General features: G+C 42.0%; 1 protein-coding gene across 9 annotated transcripts in view; it reads left to right on the top strand.

Moving 5' to 3' along the window:
- The window catches only part of MAP3K20 (mitogen-activated protein kinase kinase kinase 20), a 96,094-nt gene that overhangs the window by 60,241 nt on the left and 21,312 nt on the right, over positions 1 to 14,541 (top strand). For 4 of the 9 annotated variants that reach the window (XM_074595176.1, XM_074595174.1, XM_074595171.1 and 1 more), the window contains exons 12-15: positions 11,236 to 11,280; positions 12,104 to 12,134; positions 12,257 to 12,396; positions 13,574 to 13,636. In XM_074595176.1, coding sequence (XP_074451277.1) covers positions 11,236 to 11,280; positions 12,104 to 12,134; positions 12,257 to 12,396; positions 13,574 to 13,636 — 279 coding nt within the window. Of the gene's footprint in view, positions 1 to 4,194; positions 4,632 to 11,235; positions 11,281 to 12,103; positions 12,135 to 12,256; positions 12,397 to 13,573; positions 13,637 to 14,541 lie in introns of those variants that run through there. The other 5 variants (XM_074595177.1, XM_074595178.1, XM_074595179.1 and 2 more) reach the window with 2 other exon arrangements.

Raw genomic sequence — 14,541 nt, 5'->3', positions numbered from 1 at the left:
TATTTTTAAAAATTTCATCTAATACATTAGATATCAGATATTGCTGATAGTTCATATTGTGCCATGGGCACTTAAGTAGTTTCACCTTGATTTAATTACAGTTCTCAGCTTTGAAGGTTGATTGCATTCAATAAATTCATTTTTCAACTAGAAAGTTGTTGACTTTAATGGATGCAGGATTTGGTCTTAAATGTAAGAATCATTTGTTTCTTGCAGAAGGCGGCTTGAGAAACTTATGTGGATTTTTTGTTTATTTATTTTGTTCTTTTTCTTGGAGAAGAAGCAAATTTCCATTCTGTGAAAAAGGGGGTCAAAATTTGATGTGTTAATTTAGGGCTTTGTTCATAACCATAGTTAACATTCTTGTACTGTCCAGTTATTAGCTGTTAGGATTGCCACATTTCTATTAATAAATTGAACAAAAAACCTTCTTTGGATTATCTTGAGTTTCTTAACGAAATGTGATGCTTTTGACTACTGATTGGCAGAGGGAGGACCACAGGGTTGGTGCATGGCTAGACATACTACAACAGAATTGTTGTTAAGAAAAAAATACCGCATTACCTACTTGTTTTTAAAGCACTAGATAAAACAAATACCAAATTGAGATTGCAGTCACATATGATTTTTTTTATGCCCAATTTTATCCTACTTACAACCTTCATTCCAAGCAGACCCATTTACATACAACTTGTGTTTAAGCTTATTGCTATTGTTTGAATTAAGTTGCATTCATGTTCCAGCTGTGAACATACGCAGTAATGAAATCATGAAGAATGAATGTTTTCCTATGTGCAGATACTGTATGTTCTCAGCAGATATCTGTATGCCTGCTTTAACGCTTGCAAACTTCCAGTAACTGAGCTGTGGGCCGTCATCTATCCTGAGCACAGCATGAGACACAGCCTTAATGAGCAAATCTTTTCACGAGCAAGGCCCTAGGATTTTTTTTTTTTTTTTTTTTTATGCTGTACTTGCTTATGACTTCTACTTTTCACTTAGTGCTGGCATTGCTGGAAGAATAAAGCATTGTGCTAAGGCCTATTGTGCTAAGCATGAACTATCTTTCTGCATAACATTAACCCAACTCTCCTATGGCATTTAAATGCAATTTCCTCTAATAGAGAAATATAGATTTGTTTTTCCCATAGATCTTTAGTGAACTGTTAACATGGAACGGCTTTAAAAAAGCGCCGTTTTGTTGGAAAAAAAAATTGACATACTGACAAAAATTGGCTTGTTCAAGCAGGATTGTTTTTTTCATAGCAAATGAAGTTCTACAAATACAGCTATATTTTAAACTCATAGCTGTAAACCATTTGCAAAATACCCCCCCGGCGTTCTGTTTGCAAGCTGTAATCCTTGGAGTCAAGTGTCTCCCTCCCTCCCTTGGTTCATTCAGGGTACGTCCGCTCACCGGCGTCAAACTGGAGGATTGCAACCGGGAGGTGCTCTGCGCGATTTTAAGCTACCTTGGCTGTAAGAATAGTAGTAAGGATACGGCAACCAGAGCTAATAACACAAGCCAACTAGGCTTATACCTGGTTCTTAACCAATGCTAGGCCTTGTTGTGTCTTAGCTGGTACTGTCATCCCCGCTCTGCACTTCACAGTCACTTCCTCGTTTCGCTCTGCAGCAAAGACCAGAGGCCAGTAGATACTGTTAAAGTGGTGTCCAGGAGGAGAAACTCAAACCAAGTGGAAGGAGGACAGCGAAAGCTGTCTCTGTGGCTTGTTTCTCCAGTGTTTTAGGGTTGGTAGAAGCTTCATCCTGCGTGGTAGGTAGCTATGAGTGGCAGGCTGCGCCCACTCCAAAGAATAAACTATAGCTTTACACACATCAGCATGAGAGAAGGATGAGGCCAATCTTTAGAAACACTTCAGTGAAAGTAGTGTTTCTCCCTGCTCTTGTTTTGACCCTGTTTCTGCTGTGTCTCATACAACAGACACCTTTGAGTCTGATCCTTGCAAATTCCCTTTGTGCAGATCTCCAAGAGCCTCTTGCACAAGGGGATACGGAGCCTTTTGGGGGAATAAAATATATCCACAGCTGTAGTGAAATGGGAGACTTCTTTTGAAAGAGGACCTGACTTTTAAGAAGAGAGTGTAGGTAGCTAAGCTGAAGCTCATATCTAGAGGAAGACAGTCAGCAAGACATGAAATCCATCCAGATGCTCACATGTGGTGCCATGCCCCTGCAGGTGATCGTTTAAGAAGAACAGTGGCTTGCACAGAGATTGGGGATCCTAGCCATCTATAAAAGTCTCTTCACGATAGTTGTCATATGCAATGCGACAAAGGCAGGTCCAGTCGCAAAGGTTCTGCTCTCCAGATAACAAGAGGACAAAATAAGGAGGTAGTAAGGTGATTATATCTCACAAAATGAGCCACAGTCATGGCCCATTCACAGCTTACCCACTGCCAGGTATTGCACAAACACTGACCCAGAAACGTGTTTTAGGGGAAAGCTGTTATGCAGCTTTATTTATTTTTATGGGGAATTCTTCCCAGTGGGTGGGTTTCCATGGATCTAAAGTGACTGAAACGCCAATAGCTGACGGAAGAACTACCTGGCGACGAATCATTTATGCTGGGCATCTTGTTTCCGTGGCTAGATCATGTTTTTAAAATATTCCTTCTCTTTATCAGTAGGAGCTTTTGGTGTCCTTGATCCGAGTAATGCTCTGGTGATGGTGTGGTTTTGTCCGGTACAGCCAGGTGTACAGAAGCTTAGCTGCAGGTTCCTTCATCACTTAACCATAGGACACATGAAGAGTATTTAGGGCACCCCATCTCCCCGACTTCTTAATTTTATTTTTATTTCTTAAGCTTTAGCCACTAGCTTTTGTTAACCACGACACAAATGGAAAGCCTATATAAGTAGGGAAAACTTGAGAGGAACAAAACACGGATATTGCCCTTTTTAATGACAGACAATTTGCCAATGTAAGTGGCTTTGACAACAAACAGGCACTCTTTGAGCAGCCTGGCCAGGAAGCCTCCTATGTTACGGACCAGTGCATCACTGTAATGACCCCTGTAACTCGTTGGGACCAACTGCCGTTGACTCTTCCGCCAGTTTTCTGATTAGGTTAAAAAAGATGTGGAAAACCATGGATTTTGGGCAGGTAGTTTTGCAAACAGCTTTTGAAAGAAAGGCCAGTTCAGGTGTCTGCACACAGCTCCCCTGCTCTTGCTTTAGTAGGTAGTTTAATTTGGGGTGAAACTCCTGAGTTTTTACTCCCTGAGAAGAACAGGCAAGCCTGTCACAGATGGTACTAGCCCAGCCACTCTAAAGTGGCATTGATCGTTATTTAGCTGGAGAGGGCACATTCCATTTGTTATTACAAACAGATTGGGTCAGGAAAATGCCATTATCTGTAGGTGAAAATTAAATCAGTAGGGATTTAATATGATGTACAACCAAATGGTGGGTATCTATTGATACCTATTGATATCACTTAAAAAAAAATATAAAGAAATGGGGGGAAAAAAAAAGGCACCCGAGCTGAAGAAGCTGACCAGCTGACCAAACAGCTCCTCTTTCCCTGCCTGCTCCTCCTGGGGACAGCTTCCAGAAGCAAGGTGCTGGTGCGGGCTGGAGGCCAGTTCCTGTGTCCTTTGCACTGGTGAGAGGCTTGTTTCTGATTGCGGCCGTGGCAGGGTGACCCCTTCCTCTCCTTCTGAGCATACGCCCCAAACCGGCCTCTGCACAAATAATACTGCTGCTGTTAGCTCTGATGTTAGAGGGCTGCTACTTCTGCACCAAACTTCGGGAGCTTGTTGGGGTTCTCTGATCTTAACGTGATTTATTCTTCAATCCTGAAAGGTTCAATTAAGCAACTCAGTCAGGCTTTTGTTGTACCCGCATTGCCCTGGGAGCAAGTCCCCCTGGCTGGGAAATGTCACGTGCTGTTTTACACTGTACAAAATGAAGGATTGAAGAGTTTGAATCTTTTGTCACGAAAGCTCTGCTACCTGTGGTTCTTGCCATGCGACTCAGTGATTTTGCACTTTTGTTTAAGAACAATGACCCCAGAATGAAGCTGTCTGGTTAAATGAATTCTCTGTGTTTAGATTCACTAATCGTTGTGCTTTCTGTTGATTGCCAACTAATCTGGTGGTGTCTTTTTTCCTCGATTTTTAAATTGGTTCTAACTTTCACTTTTGCTCTGTCCTTTCCTCCTCTAAATAGTTTTTCTTACCTCTTGCTGCAAGAATGTCTGAGGAGTCTTACTTTGAATCTAAAACAGAGGAGTCAAACAGTGCAGAGATGTCATGTCAGATCACAGCAACAAGTAACGGGGAGGTAGCTGGCATGAACCAAAGTCTGAAGGCCTTGATGATGACGGGCTTTGGGGATATCTTCTCTCTGAACCAAGCAGGATCTGTCCTGCAGTCTGGAATGCAGATAAACATGCAAGCCAAAAAGAATTCTTCTAAAACCACCTCTATGAGAAAAGGAAAGAAAATCAACATGGCTTTGGGTTTCAGTGAATTCGACTGGTCAGATGACGATGATGATGATGATTATTTTGATGACACAGATGATAGCAGCGAATGAAATCAGTTATAGAATTAACCCTGAAATCGGTTTTAGTAAAGCAAAACAATAAAGTTTTAGAATGAGAATCCTGTCAGTTTGGTCTGTTTAAATCCTGTAAAAGAAAAAAAAAAAAAAAAAAAAGGCGAGACGTTTTCCAGGCTGAGCATGTTTGTGTGTAGAAAGACATGTTGTTTTTGTTTAGATTGTGCTGACTTATTTCTGCTTTGATGAAATTTGGAACTAAACTTTCCGAACTAATTGAGATTATTATTATTTTAAGAACCGTGATTATATCTATAATTCTTGATGCCTGATTACAGAAACTATGGCTTGATAAACTTCAGATCTGACTACACTGGGGGAAACTTCAATGCCTTTAATGCAATTAATGTACTTCACACTTTTCTTTTGTGTTTTTTGTCATTTCCCTTACCCCTTTCATTGTCAATCATACGAATATACTTGTACTTCCAGATTTGCTGTTCTCTATAGTCCGTTCTTTTTTACTGTTGCAGTGAAGGGGTTTGCTGTGTTTCTAATTTAAAGCCTTTTTCAAGGCGACATTGTGGGAAGTCACAAATAGGTTTCTAGGAAGAGATAAGCTTGGTTGAGGGGAAGAGAGGGGTTAGTTAAATACACAGTTTAAAAACTGAATAGCAGCAGAATCCAGATAATCCCTTTTAGTAGATGATGTTTTTTCCCCCCTCACGTGTGTATGCATGTGTATATAATTCACTCCAGCAAAGCGAACTGCAATCAGACCTCTGCATCTATTATCAGATATTGTGATCTAGAAGCTAATTTTCGGTTATGTTGATGTAAATTCAGGAAGCCTCATTAACTTTGATGGACTTATTCTGGTACCTGAGAGTAAAAATCGGTGTTAGTAAATTTTGCTTCTGTTGCATCTCGTAAACCGTGTGTGCTACCCTTATGAAAGGACAAAGAGAAGCCACAATGACATTTCAGCTTGGGTCCTGCTACTGTGGCTTACGTGAAATTCTCCATGATGGCGGTAATGCGAGGAATATTTACTAGTCTCTGCGTACCTGTTTTTTTGCAGCTAAATCACTTTTAAGGTATTGCCACCGCTGTTACGACTTACCATAAAACTCAGTGTGTAACAATCTGCTGCAATAATTGCCTGCCAGGCACTTATGTTGAGAGCAGTGAGTACGTTTCTCCTGATGACCCCTTTAGTGGTGATGCAGAAGGAGGGAGGGAAACCAGCGCTAACACAAATGCAGGTTAGAAAGGAAGATGATGTAAAATATTTGCCCAAGGAAGAAGGGCAGCATTTCAAAAGGAAAACGTTACTGTCTAGTTCAGCTGTAGTGGGAATAAGCCATCAAAATTCCGTTCTCAATTACTGGAGGGGTTTCTTTTATGAAAACTTCTGTTTTTGAGTGGCTTCTTTAATTATAGGCTTGCCTGTTACACAGCTCTAACCTACATATTATGGCGAGTGTTTTTGTAGATAGCTTACAGAAAAATGGATACATTAGATAACAGCAGGCCTGAAATCATTACATGTTCACTCAAGAAAAGAGAAAGTTCTTTGAAGGAGTTTTTCTAGAGTGATGAGCGGGCACCTCTTTGGGTTGTGAGAGAGAATTGTTTTATCCTTAAGCATCAGCACTGGTCTGGTAACCTGCAAGGCAGCGAGTGCTGCGCTTCGAGCTTGCCCGCTCCTCTCACTTCACACAGAATTAGACCCTCCAAGATGCTTCGTTTCTGTAGGATGTGGTTCCTACATTCCACCTTCTTCCTGATGGTTGAAATCCATTGGCTTGATGTTAACCCTCTTGTATCAGGCAGCTTTTCTCACGAGAGATTTGTAATTTAAATGATGTAATAAGACTATGGAGTATCCCAAGGAGAAACTTGCTCCTTCAGCGCTGGTAGGGGTGGCTTCTTAGGTCCATCAAAGCAACCCGATTTTAGGGAGGAAAAGGGACATTGAAGGGCAAACAATTAAATGGAAATAAGAGCAAATAGGCTGTTTCCAGTTCAGATTTGTACTATTTTTGTAAGTCTATGTCTGCTAGCACCCACAACAATGATACTATTTTTGTAACTGCCACTTTGCACCCAGGAAAATTTGATGGATTTGTGTAATCTAATACGTGCACTTTAGATTTTAAGATGTGTGTCATTGTGCATAAATTACTGTACCACGTAAGCGGTGTAGGGTTGTACAGCTTTAACTGAAAATGAAATTTGGTTCAGTACATTTAATATTCAAAAAAACAAAAAAAATCTGTTGCTAGCATTGATGTTTTGCACTTTTTTAGCATCTGACAATCTCAGAGCACTTCGTGCACATTTATATTTGCATGGGTTTTAGCTCAATTTGTAAATCTACTCCATCTTTACAAAAATAAAAATAATCCTTAAGTAGTATGACATAGGGTTTCATAGTTGCAAAATCACAAGATTTAAGTCTGTCATCAAGGTTTTGTGCTTACCCAGGCGTGTATCTTATTTCAGCAAAATATCATCAGAATTTGGTAGCATGCCCATAGGAGTTTCAGCTGTCTACTTAGTTCCAGTATTTTTTAATGACACAAAGATGGATTTTTTCCCCTTCCCTTTTCTTTCCCCATACATTCTTTGTCAAAGCAAATTAAGCTATTTTAAGGAAAAATTTAAACTCCTGTAAAACTTACCTGCGCGTTCAAAGTAGCAATGGTTCCTGAATTTTAGAGAAGGTGGTAACATGACAAACTCTTCTGGTGCAATTCCCTTGCGATAGTGTGATAGTTAGGATATTAGCTATGCTTATTTTAAAAAAAAAAAAAAAAGTATTGATTGCATTTTTACTTTCCTGTGATGACTTTCATACCAAATGTCTCCAGTTCACAAGCCAAAAAATCATATGTGAGAATCAAGCTGTTTTGGTTTCTGCCTCTGATATGCTTCTCACTAGATAAAGATTTTGAAAGTGGCTGTGGTGGGCAGGTATGTTGGTTGGAGGAGGTCAGAGTATTTCATCTTCCACACCTGATTTTGCTCTGCAGTGCAACCCAGTCTGTCTTCTACCTGTATTATCACCGAGGTATCCAGATCTCCACAGCAATCCACAGCCACATAGCGTGTCAGCTTATGAAAGCATTAACCAAACTCACAAGGTGTTTCTCTGGCTGCTCTGGGCTGTGGGCAAAACCACCAAAAGCCTTCCCATGCCTCGTACACCTCTCAGCACACTAGTCCCCAACAGGCCTTTTGGGATCACAGCTTTCTCCACTTTCCATAACGCCCTGGAATTATCTGCAGTAAAATAATATTGCTGCTTTTGGCAAGAGGGGAAAGGTAAGAACCAGGCCTGAACTTCTCATTTTTACCAGGCTGTTGTATTGCCAACAGTTGACTCAGATGGCTAAATGCCCTGAGAGAAGAATGGTGAGGATTGGCTTTTGGCTTCTTAAAGATATGGGGTGCGCTGGGACCAAGACAGGATGCCCAACTCCATTTTCTTTTCCTTCAGCAGTGGAGAAAAAAACGGAGAGGGGAGTTAATGGAGTAAAAATTTGATCTAGTCGTTTTTGTGATGATCACACCACTAATTCCTTGGAATAGGAAGTGTCCTAAGGCACAGTGTGTCGGTGTGCTGCATCCCCAGCTGGTTGCGTGCTGCCTGGCATGGAGTTTGTCTCCTCTGGACATGAAGGGCTTCCAGGAGGTGAGGTCTGGAGCAGCTCCTTGTCACACAGTCACGTTCTTCACTTGTCGTTTGTTTATCGTTCCAGCGGTTTTGTGTAGATGTTGATTCTCTTTCCTCCTGGGTTTTAAAGTGTTTTTTCTGAGTTAAAATATTTGATGCAACAACGGTAAATCTGTAGTGTGCATATAGCTGTTCAGTATTCATCAGCGTTACTGTGTGTCTTTAGCACTGTAGTTCCTTTTTCTGTAATCAGGCAGCTTTTACAGGTTTTTAATAAGACCTCTAACTTGACAGAAGTTTTAACTACGGTCCTAGGTAGAACGTTCAGGTAGAAAAATAAGTTCATTTAGTAATTTTCACAGCCCTTAAAATGCACTGGTAGGAATCTGGAGGAGAGACCTTTCCCTTTCCCCCCAGACTTCGACTTAGTGTACACTGTAAAATCTGCACAGAGATTTCTGATGTGTGAAGATTTAAGTTTAAAACTGTAGAACCAGCAGCCTTCTTTAAACATTTTATATTGTGTGCTAAATATTCATATGCCTTTTAAAGTCAGATATAGTCCACTGCATTTCTTGCTTTTGCACTACTGAAAAAGTTTTGTACTGAATACTAGGAGTCAATGCTACTTACACTTCCGAGTGTGAACCGATGAGATTTGAATAGAAAATATTTTCACAGTGTTAGAAAACTTTATCCTCCCTTCTGAAAAAAAAAACCAATGCTGAGCGCAACGCCTGTGCCAAAACTCTTGTGCTGTAAACTGAATATATCATTTGTGTGGAACATGCGATGTTACACTTCTGTGTGGGAAAACCTTGCAGCGTCAGTTATTCTCTTTATTGCACTTGACATATGATGTCTTGTTTTATTCACACTGTGGATTTGATTTTCCAGTGTAAAACCAAAGCAAACAAACAAAAAGAAGTCATGGAATGTATTCATTTTCCTCAATTGGTGTCATAAACTTTCTTTTGATGTGAACTTTTTCCTTTGCTTCTCTTTGTTCCGAACTTCTATTTTGCAATAAACATTTTGACAGTAAATTTTATGCATCTGTGTCCCTGTGTAAAATGCTGGTATTACAAGAGATTCCTTATTGTCTGCTGGTTTAAGTTACTTCTTATATTACTCACCGTGTGACATTTCTCCTTTATTCTCCTATTTTTAAAAAAAAAAAATCGAAATAATACAGAACATATTCTGCCACTGGTTATATTTAAACATGGGAAAAGCTGAAAAAAATCTCTTGTGCAACTAAAAATGCAATATTGCACTTCTGCAGTAAACAATTCAGTTGTACAAATAATCCTACCAGGCTCCTTCTGCAGCACCAGCCACTTTGTAAGTGCCTACAAAAGGCACAACCCTCTGTCTTCCTAAGGATGTTTACAGTTGCCACATGCCCTCCTGTGTGCTCAGGTGTTGCCCCCAGCACTACTTTTGGCCCACAGCCTCCTGCCCAGGCTGGGGGTGACCGCTAGCATAGGGAATGCCGGACTTAACAGCGGGTAGGTTGAATATGTTGGCTGGAAGTATGGTGTAGTAGAGAGAAATCGTCAAGAAGGTCTCTCTTTCCCTGGCAGACGCGTCTTGCCATCTGCCACTTCACCCTTGTGCCTTTGGCTCTGTCCCTTTCGGGGAAGCAGTGAGCAGAGGGGTGGGTTTGAGGGTCTGCTAGTCCTCCTCACAGAGGTGGCTTCAGCTGGTTGCATGGATAGCTTGTGCCCAGCAAGGTTTGGCTGAGACATTGGTGGAGGAGAAAGAAGGTCTGAAGAGTCCTCAGAGTGGGGTGAGCAGCAAAAAGTCATAGATGTGGAGGCAGAAATCAAAGGGTGTTGGGCAGTCACAAGAGCTTCAGTGGGAGTTTCATGTGGATGCTGCAAAAGCTGGAAGTTGTGGGTGGGTTACACTAGACCATGGTCTCGTGCCTGGAGAGCCAGGGAAGTGCTCAGGCTGGCACCTAATGGGCAACTCTGCCCCGTGGCTCGGTGTCCAAGTGGACGTAGGCAGTGCTGAGCGCCTGCCAGGGGGGTGGAGAACTTGTGGGTGGCAGGGCTCTCTGGTGGAGGTCACAAAGCCTTGGAGGCTGGTGGGTAACCCAGCTGAGTCTCGCCTGAGTCAATGTTACGTACATCGAGTAAGTTTGCAACTACATCATGGTATTGAGCCTGTGGGAGACGCTGACAGTCCAAATACATACATACCGATCAATGTTAACCCTTTAGCAGGATAAAAATGCCAAGATGGTGAAGCTCGGGCTACCATCTGCTTGAATGAGTAAAATGGCAGTCAGTGCTATGGTGACGTCTTCTCTTGTGTCGGTTTTCAAATCTTCCCAGAATTCCACTTAATGCAGCCACCCTCCTGTGCATCCGGCGTGGTTTCCTTGTGCTTCAAGAGCTAACACCGTCTTGCGTTCAACCAAGTGCCCCGCGCAAGCTGCAGTTCGGGGGGAGGCTGGAAGCGCCGCACTCCCCCAGCCTCTGGGGAGCAGTTACCAAGCGTTGGCAGAAACCAAAAGAGACTTCTCTGTAGAGGAAGACTAGCCACAGTGGCCCAGCTCCACATTCTGCGTTCACTGCTGTCTAGTTACAGTTTGCCTTCCTTTGGCAGAAAATACCCATCCTTTGGGAGAGAGCAGTAATCACAGCATTATTTTCAGCAGAAAGCGGGTGGTTCCAAAGCCATAGCAAAAGCGAGAACCTTCCCGTAGTGTCAGAGCCAGAGGAGAGGCAGCTAGAGAGTCCCTCGCCCTCCGACGGTTTACTTTTGCTTCCTAAATTCTTTCTGTCGGATACTTGCTGATAATTTTATCTACATAAAGCGATGGGATCGATTTAGCACCACCACTGTGCTGCTGGAGCCAGCGTGAATCCAAGGGTTTAGTACAAGAGTCGCAGCCTAAACTCCTGCCCTTTGCAGGGGAGAAGGAACCGAATAAAATCAGCCACCAGAGTAAAATTTGGGTGAAGGGGAGAAAAATGGTCAGACGGTTTTCTTTTTAATTCATCTCTCTCACACAGTTGCTGCCCTCCTTTGATATTTGTGCGTGGACCGAAGAAGATGTGGTGAGTATTTTGTGTTAACGTGGCCGACATTGCGCTGCTGGAGCTCTCTAACAAATTGCAGTGGGTTCGGAGGGAGGGAAAGCCGGATCAGAATACCTAGGTGAGATTTTACTCATATTTGTTGGGTGAAACTTGTGTCCCAGAAAGGCTTTAAAATGACCCTGAGTAAATTAAGGACTCCAGCGACCTTCTTAAAATAGCCACATTCTCCAATGTCCAGAAAATAATCTGTGCTGGGAGCCATCGGCAGCCGGGAGGGCGTTCTGGAGTCAACGTTTAAGGAGCGTGGAAGTATCCCAAGACCTGTCCTGGACAGGACAAAATGTGTTCGAAGGTTTTATCCCACTGTGTGCCACCAGGATGGCAATTAACTGAAAGAAAGTTCAGGGTTTTTTAAAGTGGATTCTCTCTTTCATACAAATTTTTTTGTATGAAATTCATTTTTTTGCATAAATTTCATACAAATTTTTTTATGTGGAATCTCTCTTTCATACAAAAGAACGGCATTGGGTCTTTTTTACCCTTTTCTTCAGTTAAAAGGCTAAACAAGAAATTTCAGCCCTTCTAGCACGTGACAGATCGCCGAGCTGCTGTTTCGGTCGTTTCTCTTGTTCTTCGTAACAATAAACTGAGGAAGGTGGCTGCAAAATAGAAGGCAGTTTTTAAAAGCTGAATAAAAGTAATCTTGAGTCCTTTAATCCATAAAGTTAGAGATATTTTTATATTTAGTTTTAAACAAGAATGGTTACTTGTAAACTCCAAGTAACTGTAATATAAGATGTTGATAATGTGAACTTCAAGACTGATTCCTCTTTTTTTGCAGTTTTTCTGGATGCAACAACTTACTAGAAAAGGTAAAAGCTGTTCGTATGTACCTTCATATTTGCACTTCTGAATATCTGTACATTTGCTCATCCTTTTTTCTCCCTCCAGTAACGCACCTTATGGATTTCTGAATAACTTCTCTTATCTTAAGGCGATACTTCTGGGGAAATGAATGTATATGCTAGCTTGTTTAAGGAACACCATATCACTGGGAAACAATTGCTTCTTCTAGAAGAAGAGGATTTAAAGGAAATGGGAATTGTTTCCAGGGGACACATCATCCATTTAAAGGTATTTAAGAGCATATGTTGAATGCTGCAATGGGTTGTAGTGTGAATATTAAGAAGGAGTCTATATTGGTTTTCGGTAGTATTAACGACAAATTGTAAGGCCAAATCGAGAACATATTTGGTATAAAAAATCCTGAGAGTTACAGGTTCATATGGCTCTCGAACCCAAAGCAACCTGAGCGGTTTATGAGGCATGAAAATGTGCTGTGGCCTTGATACTCCTCTGCAGTTCTTGGTTTCCTGGTGGGCTGGACTATCAGTACTGCTAAAGATTCACCTAGGAGAGCCATTTGCCCGGCAGAAAGCCTTGGATATCTTCAGAGTTCTCCCTGAAGGTTTCTCCTTAGCTGAGGGAGGAGCAGATATGAAAACAGTTGTTTGAACTGAAATTGGTGAACTTCTAAACTTCCACATCTCTTGACTAACAAAACTCCGTTAGACAACTTTAAAGGTGGTTTGTTGACAGCCAGGTTGCTTCGCTCTTAAAGCTTTGTCTCATCGTGTTTTAAATATATAATACTTGTACTGAGTTAAGAAAATCGCGGTCTGGAAAACACAATCATGACAGCAATAACAGTATTAATACCGTAGCCACAGGACAGAGAGCACTTTCCTGGCAGTCGGCTTTGGAAAAGGATTTCTCTAAAAGCAGCATCTATAATTCTGTTGGGTCTCAATGATTTTATACCACAATTTACTAGTAAAGAGATACTTGCATCCTAATTGCTAGTCCTGCAAATTTAGCTTCATAGGTCACACAGATTTATTCCCTCTTTGCTCATTTTTTCCATGCCACACACCATTACTGATATATTTAATTTACATTTCCTACAGGGAAAATTATTGAAACTTAATAAAGTCAATAATGCCCAAAATGAAAGATTTCAGCTTCCTGGGTTGATTGAGCGTAAATAAAAACAACCAAAACAACCCCCCAAACATCTCTTTTCTCCGATTAAGCAGATCTGATCCTGAATGCGAAATGGGGCTGATCTGCTGCGACAGTTTCCAGAGCAGGGCTGTGTTTTAAAGTCTTCTCACATGCCTTAACGTATCCACAGTGGAAAACACAGCGCTGCACATGGAGTTGCGCTGGTTTTCATGCCGGTATTTGCAGTACGAGATACTGAATAACTCTCATCTGATTTTGTTGATTTATTTTTATTTTTTTTTCCTAGACTGCTATTGAGAAGTTAACCCATGACTACCTAAATCTGTTTCATTTTCCACCATTAATTAAGGCAAGTCTCCTTGTTTATATAAGAAGTGCTTCTGGTGTTGGTAGGAGTATTTTACTGTTCTCGTGTCTCAACTTTCCTGCCGTTTGTGGGGGGGGGAGCACAAAGCTCTGCATTGTGACAAACGCGAGGGTTGACAGCAGCGATGGGTCACATCAGAACAGGTAATAGGATAATAAAAGGAGACGCTAAGATTTTATCTTGGAACTGGTAGTATTAAATTAAAAGGCTACTGGTTGTGATTCCTTCGCTCTCGTTAATCAGAAATTACTCTTAAGAGCCATTCCTGTAACTGGCGCCACGGACTGCTCACCACTGAAGGATGGCAGACCCCCGGCCCAGATGAGCTGATCGTTCCTCCGTTTGTTAATGTTACAGGAGAGAAGGATGATTTATAATGTCTGGTCACCCTCGTGTTAACCTCTTGGGTTTCTGATAGCAGTAACAAGAACCATGCAAAAGGGAGAGAGTGTTTGGAAACCTTGGGGTTGCCAGAGCAGATATTTGCCTGATTTAATTCGGTGAGCTAATCAAGCAATTCTAGACCCCAAAGCCTGAAGTAGCTTTTTTACTCATCATTTATTGCACAGCTATAGAGTGAAATCCACTTAAAGTGAATTTGCATGCAGCGAAACCGCTTTCCCTGAAGGGGAAAAGGGAAGTCAGGGCTTCGCCGCCATGTCGGGCCGTGCCAGCTGCAATTCCAATGGCAGTGCCTGCCACGATGCTCGCAGCAGCACAGCGCTGTGTCGGAGCAGCTCGGCCAGCAGCAGAAATCGCTCAGCATCTCCCAGGTGCACTGCCCACCATAAACCCACCCAGAAGCCCTGGCCCCTCTTGGAGCGGCGTGATCGGAGTGATGGCTCCTTCCCGCAGCCCTGAAGGCAAATCCTGCTGCCACCAAAGGT

This window comes from Larus michahellis, chromosome 7 (genome assembly GCF_964199755.1).
Source record: "Larus michahellis chromosome 7, bLarMic1.1, whole genome shotgun sequence".
Lineage (NCBI taxonomy): Eukaryota > Metazoa > Chordata > Aves > Charadriiformes > Laridae > Larus > Larus michahellis.
Note: the sequence above shows the minus strand (reverse complement) of the source record. Positions and strands in the feature narration are given on the sequence as shown.